Raw genomic sequence first — 13,078 nt, forward strand, 5'->3', positions numbered from 1 at the left:
GATTCCCGATAACCACCTCTTGAAAATATTTTTCAAGCACTTCTCATGCTAGAACAAGAAGGTATGGATTCAAGCCAGGTTTTTTGTGGGATGTTCAGTAAATCAGCAAGTGTAAAGCAAAGCTGTTGAATCTTTTATTGACAAATGAAATTTGACTGGAATACATTTGAAGAGGCAGATTTAAAGGAATTGTTTAATAAACTCTTGCTGAGCCGAAGGTCTACTGGGGCTTTTCAGGGTAATGTGAAATCTGTCATGTGAGCAAGGAACCACACCGTGGTACTGCGCCCTAGACTACCTGTTGAAGGTGGTGTGAATTGCACTGGAACTGTGCCGTGATTCCCATGAATGTGAAAATAACTCGTACTCATGTCTGCACTTGTTCAGGAAGTAAAGTAACCTGTGCATGCATTTTAGTTGATCATTAGTTTCCACAACACACATGTACCATGAGTGGCACAGGAACACTGGAAATATATATATATATATATATATATATATATATATATATATATATATATATATATATATATATATATATATATATATATATGCATGTTTTGTTTGTGTTGATGTAAGATGAACACAAATGCACCAGGGTTCGAAAGAATCAAGTGAGTCTGAAACAAGTCCAACCCTGTGGGGTGCCAGGAACAATCACGCTCAGATTCGGACCACAGCAAATGTGCTCAGTGTGAAAACCACATATTTCTTAGCTGTCATTTTAACGCTGGCTCAAAAGCACAATTTCCTTTTTCCTTTTTCCCCTTAAATTACACCCTTCTTGCAGGACAACTTCTTTCCCTGGAATGCGCCAGAGTATGTGTTTGTAACTCCGTCTAATTGTCCAATCTAATGCCATATCCTGCGTCTATTTTTATCCTGATGGCTATCGTAATCAGTGTAATCAGATGGTAATTACATTGACCGGCTCATAATGGTGCTTGATTCATACACTGAGTAACTCAATAAGAATGTAAAAAAGTGACATGCATTTATTTACGTGTGTCTAGTTTTGTGGAAAGTGTTTTTCAGACTTTCCTCATCACCATTGCCTTTGGTTTTCCCATAAGGAATATATAAGCATTTTAAAATTTATTTATTTATTTATTTTTAGCATTCTGGATTTAGTTATATTCCTGTAAAGTTTTTTTTTGTGACAATGTCAATTTTTAAGGAGTGTTATACAAATAAAATGTAATTGAATTAACAAGGGGGTGCACGGTGGCTTAGTGGTTAGCACGTTCGCCTCACACCTCCAGGGCTGTGTGTGGAGTTTGCATGTTCTCCCCGTGCCTCGGGGGTTTCCTCCGGGTACTCCGGTTTCCTCCCCGGTCCAAAGACATGCATGGTAGGTTGATTGGCATCTCTGGAAAATTGTCCGTAGTGTGTGATTGCGTGAGTGAATGAGAGTGTGTGTGTGTGCCCTGCGATGGGTTGGCACTCCGTCCAGGGTGTATCCTGCCTTGATGCCCGATGACGCCTGAGATAGGCACAGGCTCCCCGTGACCCGAGGTAGTTCGGATAAGCGGTAGAAAATGAATGAATGAATTAACAAGCAAGCAAGCTATTAGAAAAGATTATTGACAGTAAAAAATTGGATCTATTCTATTATCAAGCAAATCTAATAATGTAGATACCAAAATAAAAAAGTAATCAATGATATTATGACACTGTGATTGTTTAGCGAATAAAATGATAGATAGACTCTGTCACTAAATATTCCCTCTCAGATTCAGGATCTCACTCGGGCTTGTTCAGACAGGCCTGGATGACATTATGCCACAGTTCAGCACTTGGCTAGGGCGTGGCAAGTTGTATTTAAAGTGTTATCCAGGGTAAATGTTGTTAATATTATTGAGACGATTTATATTACTAGGTATAGCAATAAAACAGAACTGCTTACTAAGAGAGAAACACCGTAAAGCTGCATGGACTAAAGACTTGGGTTGTTTCTAGTAAGTGAAATGGCATAAATGGGTAAATATATCTTATGTAGAGAACAAAATACTGGAAAAGAGTTGAATTTGGGAACCTCTTGGAAGCCCATGCACCTCTGTTGTCCTTGTCTCTCTTTAGCAAATGCATGAATTATACATGAGATATTCAATTACCGTCCTCACCTATAAATACTAGTGCATTTTTGAAAAGGACATGGAGTGTATGGATGTGTGTGACAGCAAAGTGAAAGTTAGGCTCTGCGTTTGGCAACACACACACACACACACACACACACACACACACACACACACACACACACACACACACACACACACAAGCTGAAATCTCTCCAGGGCGAGTGTGTGAAGATGGCTTGCAGTACCACCTGGGCTCAACAGGGGGTGTACATCATCACAAAATCATCACAGCATGAGTCAGTAGGAATAAACAAGCTGACACACACTGTTAAATAGGAGTACACACATCTGGAAGAGGTCCCACACCTACACCTACACCTAGGAAACCAGTTTACCTCTTGATTTGTAAAATTACTATTACATATTATTAATTAATAATCAGATAATTAATTATCATTTTATGTCATATTTACTTGAGGTGATCACGTTATGACTTCCTTCCACATTATTAACAGCTTTAATTTAGTATTGAGGATTTTGTTTGGTGGGGAAAAAAAACGAAATCTGTGATAGTTTGGTCTTTAACTTCATGCCTCATACCGAGAAACTACTGAACGAATTTGACCACATATGAGATTTCCATCTTAATCCAAACACAAACATGTTTACAGACAGTCATTGTGTGTGTGTGTGTGTGTGTGTGTGTGTGTGTGTGTGTGTGTGTGTATGTATGTGTGTGTTCCTTCATTCATCCCATTCATTTAAGTGAACTACACATATTTTATATTTCTGTGGCTTAGAAATGAGCAGGCTTGCCTCATGTATCCATGGTTGGGGGTTTGATTCCTGTCTCCTCCCTGTGTGTGTGGAGTTTTCATGTTCTCCCTGTGCTTTAGGGGTTCCTCTGTGTACTCCAGTTTCCTCCTCCAGGACATAGACATGTGCTCATCTATTGTGTGTATAATTGTGCCCTGCAATGGGTTGGCACCGTGTCCTGGTGTCCCCTGATTTGTGCCCCATTTTTCCTGGTATAGACTCCAGGCTTCTCCTTGATACTGTATAGGATTTGTAGCACAAAAATACATTGATGGATATTTCTGTCTAATAAAGTTGACAGTTTAAGTTTATGATTATTATAGTCTATGATTTGTGTCTTTGTTATTATTTTTTACCCAATTCTTCTACTCTGCAAAGCAGTTATGTAATTCAAAAGGCTTATTGTGCCTTTTACACTGTTACAGGGCTTACGGTTAGATGATAGCTGTGATTACAAGTTAAAGGGCCTGGTCATAAAGCTTCTAACTACCGACTTTCCTCTTGCCAGGAGGCATTTAAAATTTATGTCCGAGCTTCATAAGAGACTTCATAACCTTCACACACTTATTAGAGAGGGACTGCTGAGACTAATGTTGCCGTTTTAAGACAGAGCAATGGATTGCGTCTGTGACACATGGTATTACAAGGAGCAAGAGGCCGATAGTTTGTTCGTTTACAGCTGCGTTTAAAAGCTTGTACTACAGAGGGAACACACATATTTATATAAAACTAAATTGAGATAATCCCAAAATGTAGTAAAATGATTTTATGGATACAGATTACATTAAAAGGGGTTATAAAATGGTTCAGCGTTATAAAATGCAGGTGTGTTGAATTCAATACTGTGCCATTGTTTCATTCAAGGCTTCAAAATCAAGCAAGTATGTCTATAGTAGTCAGCTGAATTATTTACCAAGATTAAACTTAGTTTCTTAGGCCACATTAACTTAGAGCCCTTTCCTGTCTATGTGTCATTTATTGACAAATACATTGCTCAGATGAAACCTTTTCTTTGGCCCAACTCAACCACAACTCTGTTTGAAGCTTATTAAAAAGGTATGCTCACTCCCTCCAGGATTGTTTTACACACCGCATGGTTGCTGGCGTGTGCTACAGATTGGCCTGTAAAGAAAAAACAGATGTGACCCCTTCTCTCCCGTTTCCCCACATCTCTCCTCAGGCCTATATACATTTCCAACTGACTGCTTCTCACAAACTGACCTGTTCTGATGACAGATATATTTTTCAAACATTGGCTTGGCTTGTCAAATGATCCCTGTAGATGGATAGATGGATAAAGGGTGTGTGTGGGTGTGTATGTGTGTGTGTGTGTGTGTGTGGAGGGGTTAGTAAAATTAGCCCATGCACAGTCCATTTACAGCAACACTAACACAGCACTTCAGGGCTTTTAATAATTACTTTCAGTGGATGCATTTGAACGCTGACTGATCTATTGCTGCTGTGGATATAAACAAGAAAATGTTAACTTGGCTCATAGTGACTGGCATGACGTGGGTTAATACATTAGTTACACTGCCCCCTGCTGATCCGTTATATGAGCCCTGAAGTGACACAGAACCAAAATAGCCACACATGACTTGTGGGATATGAGACATGACCTGTGACCTGGCTCATCCTATTCAACAAGTGATACCGTAGCGCAGGTGCTTGTTGTGTAGATGAGGCCTTGACAATAGCCATAGGGCAGCAGGGTTTGGACAGTCATTTACAAAGTCATTGCCCTCTGCTCATTCATGTAACCCCAGAAATGGTGTAATTGGCTTCATAAAGCCTTCAGGAAGTGAGGGGGAGGAGGGAGAAATACGACCTGTGAATCAGACGTCTGCCCTTTGCCACTGTTGTAATGGAGAGATGAATCTCAGAGAGCTTTGCACAGCAGTCTCATTGATTGCACATGACTGTCAGAGTCAAGGCAAGTTGTATGCTGTTATTTATCGATGTGCTGCCTACCTCTGTCACAAGACTGAGCTATATGCTGAGATACACACTGACCCCCCCACACAAACCGCCACACACAAAAACACATTTGTTTATGCATGCGTGTGTGTGTGTTTGTGTGTGTTCCAATTAATATTAAATAAATGTTTTTTCCTTTTCTTCTTCTTCTTCTTCTTCTTCTTCTTCTTCTTTTTCTTCTCTTATTATTATTATTATTGTTATTATTATTACTGATGTACACTACAGTTATTCCCTGGAATATATAATAAAAAAGAAATAAGAATCCCTTACTAATATGTGTTAGAATTTTTCATTATTACATACAGTATAAAGTATATACAGTATAAAAATAAAAGCCTAAATTATATTAATATAAACAAAAATCCCTGCCAAAGAATCTATCTATCTATCTATCTATCTATCTATCTATCTATCTATCTATCTATCTATCTATCTATCTGTCTGTCTGTCTGTCTGTCTGTCTATCTGTCTGTCTGTCTGTCTGTCTGCCTGTCTGACTTCAGTTCCATCCTGGTTGGGGTTGTGTTGGATGTGGAGCCTATAAAAGTTGTGTGAAAGTATAAATTATAAAATGCAGGTGTGTTACGAACCTTGTGAAGTCTCTGAGAACCCTGCAGAGAGGTGGGAGTACACCCCAGTACATCACAGGACACCGTTCACACACATTCACACACACTTTCACACCTAGAGGTAGTTTAGTGCAGCCAATCCTCCTACTGACATGTTTTGGCAAAGTGGAATGATAGCGAGAAAGAAATTTGTGGAGTAACTGTAGAGTCTGTATATGTGTGTATTCATTTATATATTTATATATTACCAAATAATCAGCCAATCATGTGGCACAGTGGGTAAAATCATACAGATAGGAGCCAAGGGCTTCACTTACAGTTCATGTCAGAATAGGGAAAAAAGTGCTGTCAGTGATCTTCCAGGAATTTTACATGCAACAGTTTGAGGGCTAAAACAAAAAGCATCCTGTGAGCAGTCATTCTGCAAGTGGGGGCTTTTTAATAAAGAGAGCGCTCAGAGAATGATCAGGCTGGTGTGAAATGACAGGAAGCGCAGCGTAACTCAAATATCCACTATTTACAACCGTGGTGAGCAAAATAGCATCTCAGAATGGAGAACATGGTGAAGCTCGAGGCTACAATAGCAGAAGACCACATCAGGTTCCTCACCCGTGTACAAAGAATAGGAAAAAATAGGAATTTAGCTCACCAAAACTATGTAGTACAAATGTGCACATACACTACTCTGTATATTATTAATATAATACAATTTTGTATTATTAGCAGTCTAATTTCAGATGCTTCTTCTGAAATGTTCATGTCTCATGAAGATGTTGCAGGGTGAGAGAAATTAATTCGCTTACACTCTATTCTTCATTACTCTTCATTACTCTCTCACTCTAAACCTATTCAAGGGTAATGGAACATTCAAAGGTGGTTTTGTTTCTTGTCCCATTTTCCTTTTCACAACCCCGAAGGCTTTGTTGAGGGAGAATAATCAGACTGAAGATTATTCTGGTGTACATGCTCTTGCCCGCAGCACAGTCACTCCTGCAGCCTCTGCCACAAGTTGTCGACAAGGCTCTCTGCTCCATGCATATATGCATAACAACTGATGAAATTTTTATAAGTGTCCACCATTAATCTCTGTGCCATTTTTAAAAGCAGGGAATTAAAGTTTCATTCGTATTTTTCTTCCACCCCCCACCCTCTCCCTGTCCGCCTACCCCGACTTTTGAAATATTAATCAGTGCTGAATCTCACATTGTGCAATGCTCCGTTTCCTTCTCTGCTCTCTGACGCAGGCTGGACTGAGTCGCTGTGTTATGCCCACACACTAATGTACTAAATAGTCTACACTACTTTAAATCAGTTACTAATGATGGTGGACTAATATATATATATATATATATATATATATATATATATATATATATATATATATATATATAATATATATGTATAATTAACACATTGTCATAAAAAAAGTAAACTCTATCTTTCTTTGTCACTGGGCTGATATTCCCAGAAGTACAATCAAATTGTATTTTAATTGTTTATCATTTCCTTGGGAAACTTTTCATAGTGTCCTGAAAATCTATCCGTGTACTTTAAATGATTTTTAAGGGTATGATACAAAAAAAAACAATAATAATACAAGCGTAAAGGATTTCAACCACCTCGCTGACAAGATGTAACTAGAAATGTAAGTAATCATTTAGATAAGCAACATTATTCCGATTTCTATTCCTCCTGTAAGTCTTGCGCCTTGCAATCCAACATGGTGACAGTAACAGCTGGTAACAAATATTTATTTATTTATTTATTTATTTATCTATTTTTCTATTTATTTATTTATACATTCATTAAATAACATGGCATAGGCCCAAAGTGAATATGCATGCAATTACTGAGTAATGAAACCATCTAAGAATGTAGATATGCTTTATAAATTATGCATGAAAGTGCTAGAATGTGCAAGTATATATAAATATGTGTGTGCGTGTGTTGTGTGTGCTTGTGTGTGCTTGTGTGTGCGTGTGTTTGTGTGTTTGTGTGTGTGTGTGTGTGTTATATGTCTGATCCTATATATATCCTCTTGTAAAAAGAGAGAGAGAGAGAGAGAGAGAGAGAGAGAGAGAGAGAGAGAGAGTCTAAATATCTCTCTAACGATCTGCTTTTAAACTATTTAACGTCCTCCTCAGGCCTGTGTGTGTATCTGAGGCAGTGTGAAATTTTAGTGGAGTTGAATATAAAAACTTGGTCCTCGGTGAAGCCCCGCCTCTCCGGCATGCAGCACCCGGCGCGCGCGTGAATGGAGAGCCACTCAGTCACTCAGCGCGAGACCGCGAGAGAGAGAGAGAGAGAGAGAGATCGGGATTTTGTATAACCGCTGTAACAAAATGATGTCGCTTTCACTGTCGGGCTGCTAAGAGTGAGCGGTAGCCCGAGAAACTGGTCGTATATGTGACCGGAAAGAAAGCCGAGGACCGGGTGAACTTGGCGAGTGATGCGTTCGGTTTGAGCTCGAGCCTGTGTGTGTGAGAGCGCACGACGAGCGATGCAACTTTCACATGACATGATAAGCAACGGAAGGTGCTCGTGTCCTCGTGCCGCTTTCTTACACTGATCAACTAAACGGATTTCTTTCTATCTTTCTTTCTCCCGACAAAGAGACATGAGCGCATTCACCGTATCTTTGATTTGACCTGAACATGTGGAGAAGAAAGAAGAAGACAATTAACTAAAGTGTCATTCTATTGCATTGCATTTTGGTTCGTGCGCCTGCTTTGATCGCGTGAGGAAAGTTTTCATTTTTATTTCTTCTAGCAAGTTGGATGGAATGGCTCTGAAAGGCGGTGGACTATACAGTCGGCTCGCACGGCGTGAAATACGACGACTCCATACCCGATATCTTTAATATCGCTTTATTATAAGCGTTATTATAAGAGTTTTTTCCCCCCTCTCACGTGAACGGATTATATGCTGGACATGAAGCACGCTGTAGGTTTGCGCTCGCGCGACGTCAGTGAGCTCAAGTTGACGCTGTGAGTTTGAATGGAAACTGATGAGCTCTGAAACACTGTATTAAACTCGACTGAAGATCGATCGAAGAATGCAATTGTAAACTTCTTCATGCACATAAGATAAGCAGCTAAGCACACATCATCTGATCCTATATAAAATCTCTTGTGAAGAGAAAGAGAAAGAGAGAGAGAGAGAGAGAGAGAGAGTGCACACACACACAGGCAGATCTGTGATTTGTTTTCGGATTGGTTTGGATTGAGATTGAGAATGATGGACAGACACTGTGTGGTGTATCAGATGGAGTTGACACTGCTGATGATCTCCCTGCTCTTTTGGGTCACAGTTTGTACAGATGACAGCAAGATCATTTCAGACAGATATGCTGTATACTGGAACAGCACGAATCCCAGGTAAGCAGAGTTTCTCTAAGCACATAAATTTTATTTCAATTCTGTTTTTATGGAGTGCAGAAAAAAAAGTGCTCAGACTCAAAAACAACACTAAAAACAAAGGTCACGTGACTTCATTCCTGATCAAAGGCACTGCAAATGAATCACATATTACATTGGAGCCTCCTGGATCGTACTAGACTTTTTTTTATATATAAAATTTAGAATATTTAAATATAGAATTTTGTAAAAAAAAAAAAAATCATAAATAAAAAAGTCTTTCTTAAATTGGGGTTTGTGAAGCGTAAGCAGGGTTTTTAATTAATTAATTAATTTATTTATGTGTAATTTTAAAATAAATTTACCTGTAAATAAAAATTCTACAGAGATGAAACAATACCACAACCCACTTTTAATTATTTATTTTTTATTTTTTTTAAATCCATATAACTGCTCACTTAAATCCATCCAAACCTCAGCAAGTCTAAAACAAGTAGGCCGACAAACTGAAAAACTTGAACCTCATCTTTTCTACACGGAAAAAAAATAATAATTTCAGCTACAATTTCTATACATCTCTATTAAATAATGAAAAAAAAAGATCCTACATAATACTTGTCCACATTTAAGATTTATATTATCATTGTCCAAAAAAAAAAGTTTGAGGACTCCTGCTACACAGTGTTATAATACTTCTATAAAAGACTTTTTTTTTTGGTGATTATAACAGTTTAGTTGGCGTATTAACCCGAACACTGCATTACTTCAGACATTCTGAGTAAGTTGAACTCCAGCTAGTTTAACTCGGGTACAACCTTCTCAAGCGCTCACGTTGAGCATCGCTGCTCTTTTTTCTGTTCCTGATGTTACCTTTCTTACGAATCCTGATTCACATCTACAGGTGAGGAAAGTCTAGACCTACTTTTCACGAAGTAAAGTGCGCTCCTGCATTTCTGTGCATTCCTTCCGTCTGTGAGATGAAGATGAAATAGATGAAGATTTGAAGATTTCTCTTTAGATATGAAGCTCTAGGCTCTAACTAGACTAGTAGAAGGTGTGGTGTCATGTGGTGCCACTTTTGAGTCTGTTTAATACGACTCACTCTGTAACTTAATGATATCGAGCTCTTTTGCACGCTCCTATTTTTGTATATATATATATATATATATATATATATATATATATATATATATATATAACAATATTTTTTGAAGTGGGTGATCTAAGTTATCTAAAATAATTTCCACTTGAGGCTACACTGTAGACATTTCCTTTCAAATAACCATGTGGTTCACATTGTGAGATGAAATCTTAAAACTCCCCCCTTTTCTCTCTCTCTTTTTCTCTCTCTCTCTCACACACACACACACACACACACACACACACACACACACACACACACACACACACACACACACACACACACACACACACACACACACACACACACACACACACACACACACACACCCCGTACTCAGAGTCTTGGGCCATGTTCCAGTGTGGCAGAAGGCTGAGCTTTGTCTGCAGCCTGCAAGGCTTCACACAATCCAACATATTTCAAGTTTGACTCAGTGCAGTGTTTTTTTTGTTTTTTTTTTCCCAAGAGCTATAAGACACAACACATCAGCAAACACAACATAAAACATTCCAAACAAACTTATTCTTATTCTTATTCTTGTTTGTTTTGGTTAGGGTCATTAAGGCACGACTCCTGATTTCATCTGTTTCTGTGATATTAAAAAAAAAGTAAGGGATAAAAGTTTAGTCAGTGACGTAAGTCGAAAAACATCTCAGAGCCCTCATGTGCAAGTTTAAGAGTTTATCTGATACAGCTTTTATTTTTCACTGATCTACGGTATATGATCATTCATGAAAGTTCAAAAACTGGTCTGTATTTTTTTTTTTTAAATAGATTGCTTTGGATCATCTAGCGATTTATTTCTCTCCACACTTCTACCAGAACGTCTGGATCCAGAAGTTTTTAAAGAGACTTTGCTCATTTTAATAAGCGTCACGTCTCCGGAGTCTTTAATCCGTTATCAGGTTCATCTCGAGCAACTGGTCCGTACTTTCACGTGCACTTTTTTCTTCCTTTCCTCTGCTGAGCTTTCTGATGAAATTTCATCTGCTAGTGTTTTGTCTAGCATACGTTAGCACTTTCACAGTTTTGCCAGCGCTAATTTCACATATCAGCAGGTAGATCTGTGCTTTCCACTTTTTGACAAGGCTAATCAGACCCGAGCAAAACTTCATTTTTTCTTTGAATTTTTTTGGACTGGCTTACTGAAAAGACCGTTGCAAATGATTTATAGTGTCTGCAAAGCTGTTTTTTTTATTTTATTTGTTTACATTTTAAAACGCGCACTCGAAGGGGATAAAGCCGGAAACGAGTGCACGGCCGAGGTGGAACAGGAAAGCGTCGGAAATCAGGGCCGTGACGATCCTCCGCGGCTTCTACGGCTTTCGGTGTGAAAATAAGGCAGATCGATTCTGCACTTTCATTTACAAGTTTCTGGAAAAAACGTTATACGGCTCATTTCTACTCTGATTTATATAGTCAGATGTTTAAATATAAAAAAAAAAAATTATCGCGTTCTATAAATTTTCACCTTTTTTACGACATTTAGCCTGATTTTTATATTTTATCGTCTTTACTCCATTTGCGATCTTTTTTTTTTTTTTTAAAACAATATTAGACTAATAACATTTTCCTAACTATCGCAAGCTCTCCCAAGATTTCCGCTGTTTTCTGGAGATTCCTGTAGATTATTTTGAACTGATCTGCTTAATGATGTTTTTGTGAATTGTGGCAGTAGACTAAAGCAGTGAGAACCATCAGGTATTCAGGAGTCTTTTTTGTTTTCCGAGGTTTAGATGATAAACAGTGAATGCTGTAAATGTCGAGTGTTTTCTGATGTCGGTTTTGTAATAACTGAAGTGATTGTATTTTGGAGAAGACTGGAGGAAACACTGCCTGGTTTATGATCGTCTTTATTAACATTAGATTTATTTACTTTTTTTAATGAGTCGTGTACATTAGATCATTCGAGCTGTAACTGGAGTTGGTGCCATTTTGGTTTTATGTTCCTCTAGGTGGCGTTACACCAGATTCTAGATTTTTCTTCACCGTACAGTTTGTCCACCATTTTCTCAAGCGTCTGAGTGGCGTAGCTCAGCCGCAATGGTGTAAGCTGAACACAATAAATGGAGTGCAGGGATGAAGTGGCAGGGATCACCAGAGACATTTGTATAGCATTCAAGTAAAAGGGAAAAAGAAACACTTTTTTATTTTGGGAAAACAGACAGACAAATTTTGTCTGTTTTAAGCATAACATTATCACTGGGGTAAAATGTTATAATGTTTGGGTTTTTTTTTTATTTGTTTTTACGCTGGTCATTTTTTTGAAATTGCAAATCCGAACGCGTTTTCGTGGTCATTCAACGCGGCCCCTCGGTCAAACGAACCACACGAGTGTACGGAGGTGGTAATTAATTTATGGCATCGAGGGGGTGGTGATTTACTGTTTAATTTCTTCTTCATTGTGTGTGAAAACTATCTCCCTTGAAATTACCCACTGAGCACTAATGAGTGTTCCATCTGCTTGGAACATGACCCGGTAGCCTCAAGGTCAAAAAACACCCCCCCCCCCCCCCCCAACACACACACACACTACCCCTCAGCCACCCCAAACCCCCACCCCACCCCCCCTTCCACACATCACCCTTTTTTTAAAACATATTTTATACTGTACACATTGAGCATCCTAACATTTATATAAGCTCGCTCGATTAACTCCCAAGCAGCATCCGACACTCATTTAATTGAACGATGTAAGACACAGTAAGACAAGTTTTTCTTCCTCCACACCCCCTCCCCTCTTTTCCCCCAGTGGTATTTAAGCAGTTGTCCTGCTTGAAGGAAGGCACTTAAATGGCCGGAGCTCAGCACACGGCACATTGGTTAGTTTGGAAACCTGATTAAGTTGCAAGAGGCAGAAGACCAGGGTCCAGTTCTGAGAAAAAAAAACAATACAGCACACTACGTCCTTTAAGATGGCTGTGATATGGAGTCACGTCAGCTTTGTTTTTGTGAGACTCCAGACTCTATTTGTTGGAGTACTGTATGAGAGAATTAAGTTACAGAGCTCTGGAGGTCAGATGTACATTTGTCTTTAACCCCGTTCTCAGTAATTTGAGTCAGGAACAGTGTTTTTTTTTGCCCTTGATTATTTTAGTGATGATATTTTCTTCTTGGTTTTATATAATGTGTATAAAA

The 13,078-nt window shown here is 38.6% G+C and overlaps 1 protein-coding gene across 2 annotated transcripts in view; it reads left to right on the forward strand.

Moving 5' to 3' along the window:
* LOC132851825 (ephrin-A2-like) overlaps positions 1-13,078 on the forward strand; it is a 125,053-nt gene that overhangs the window by 1,333 nt on the left and 110,642 nt on the right. The window contains exon 1 of one of the 2 annotated variants that reach the window (XM_060878856.1): positions 7,680-8,820. The exons of the other annotated variant lie outside the window; for it this stretch is intronic. Coding sequence (XP_060734839.1) covers positions 8,678-8,820 — 143 coding nt within the window. The 5' untranslated portion in view covers positions 7,680-8,677. Of the gene's footprint in view, positions 1-7,679; positions 8,821-13,078 lie in introns of those variants that run through there. 2 annotated transcript variants of the gene reach the window in all.

Source organism: Tachysurus vachellii, chromosome 1, assembly GCF_030014155.1.
Source record: "Tachysurus vachellii isolate PV-2020 chromosome 1, HZAU_Pvac_v1, whole genome shotgun sequence".
Taxonomy (NCBI): Eukaryota; Metazoa; Chordata; class Actinopteri; order Siluriformes; family Bagridae; genus Tachysurus; species Tachysurus vachellii.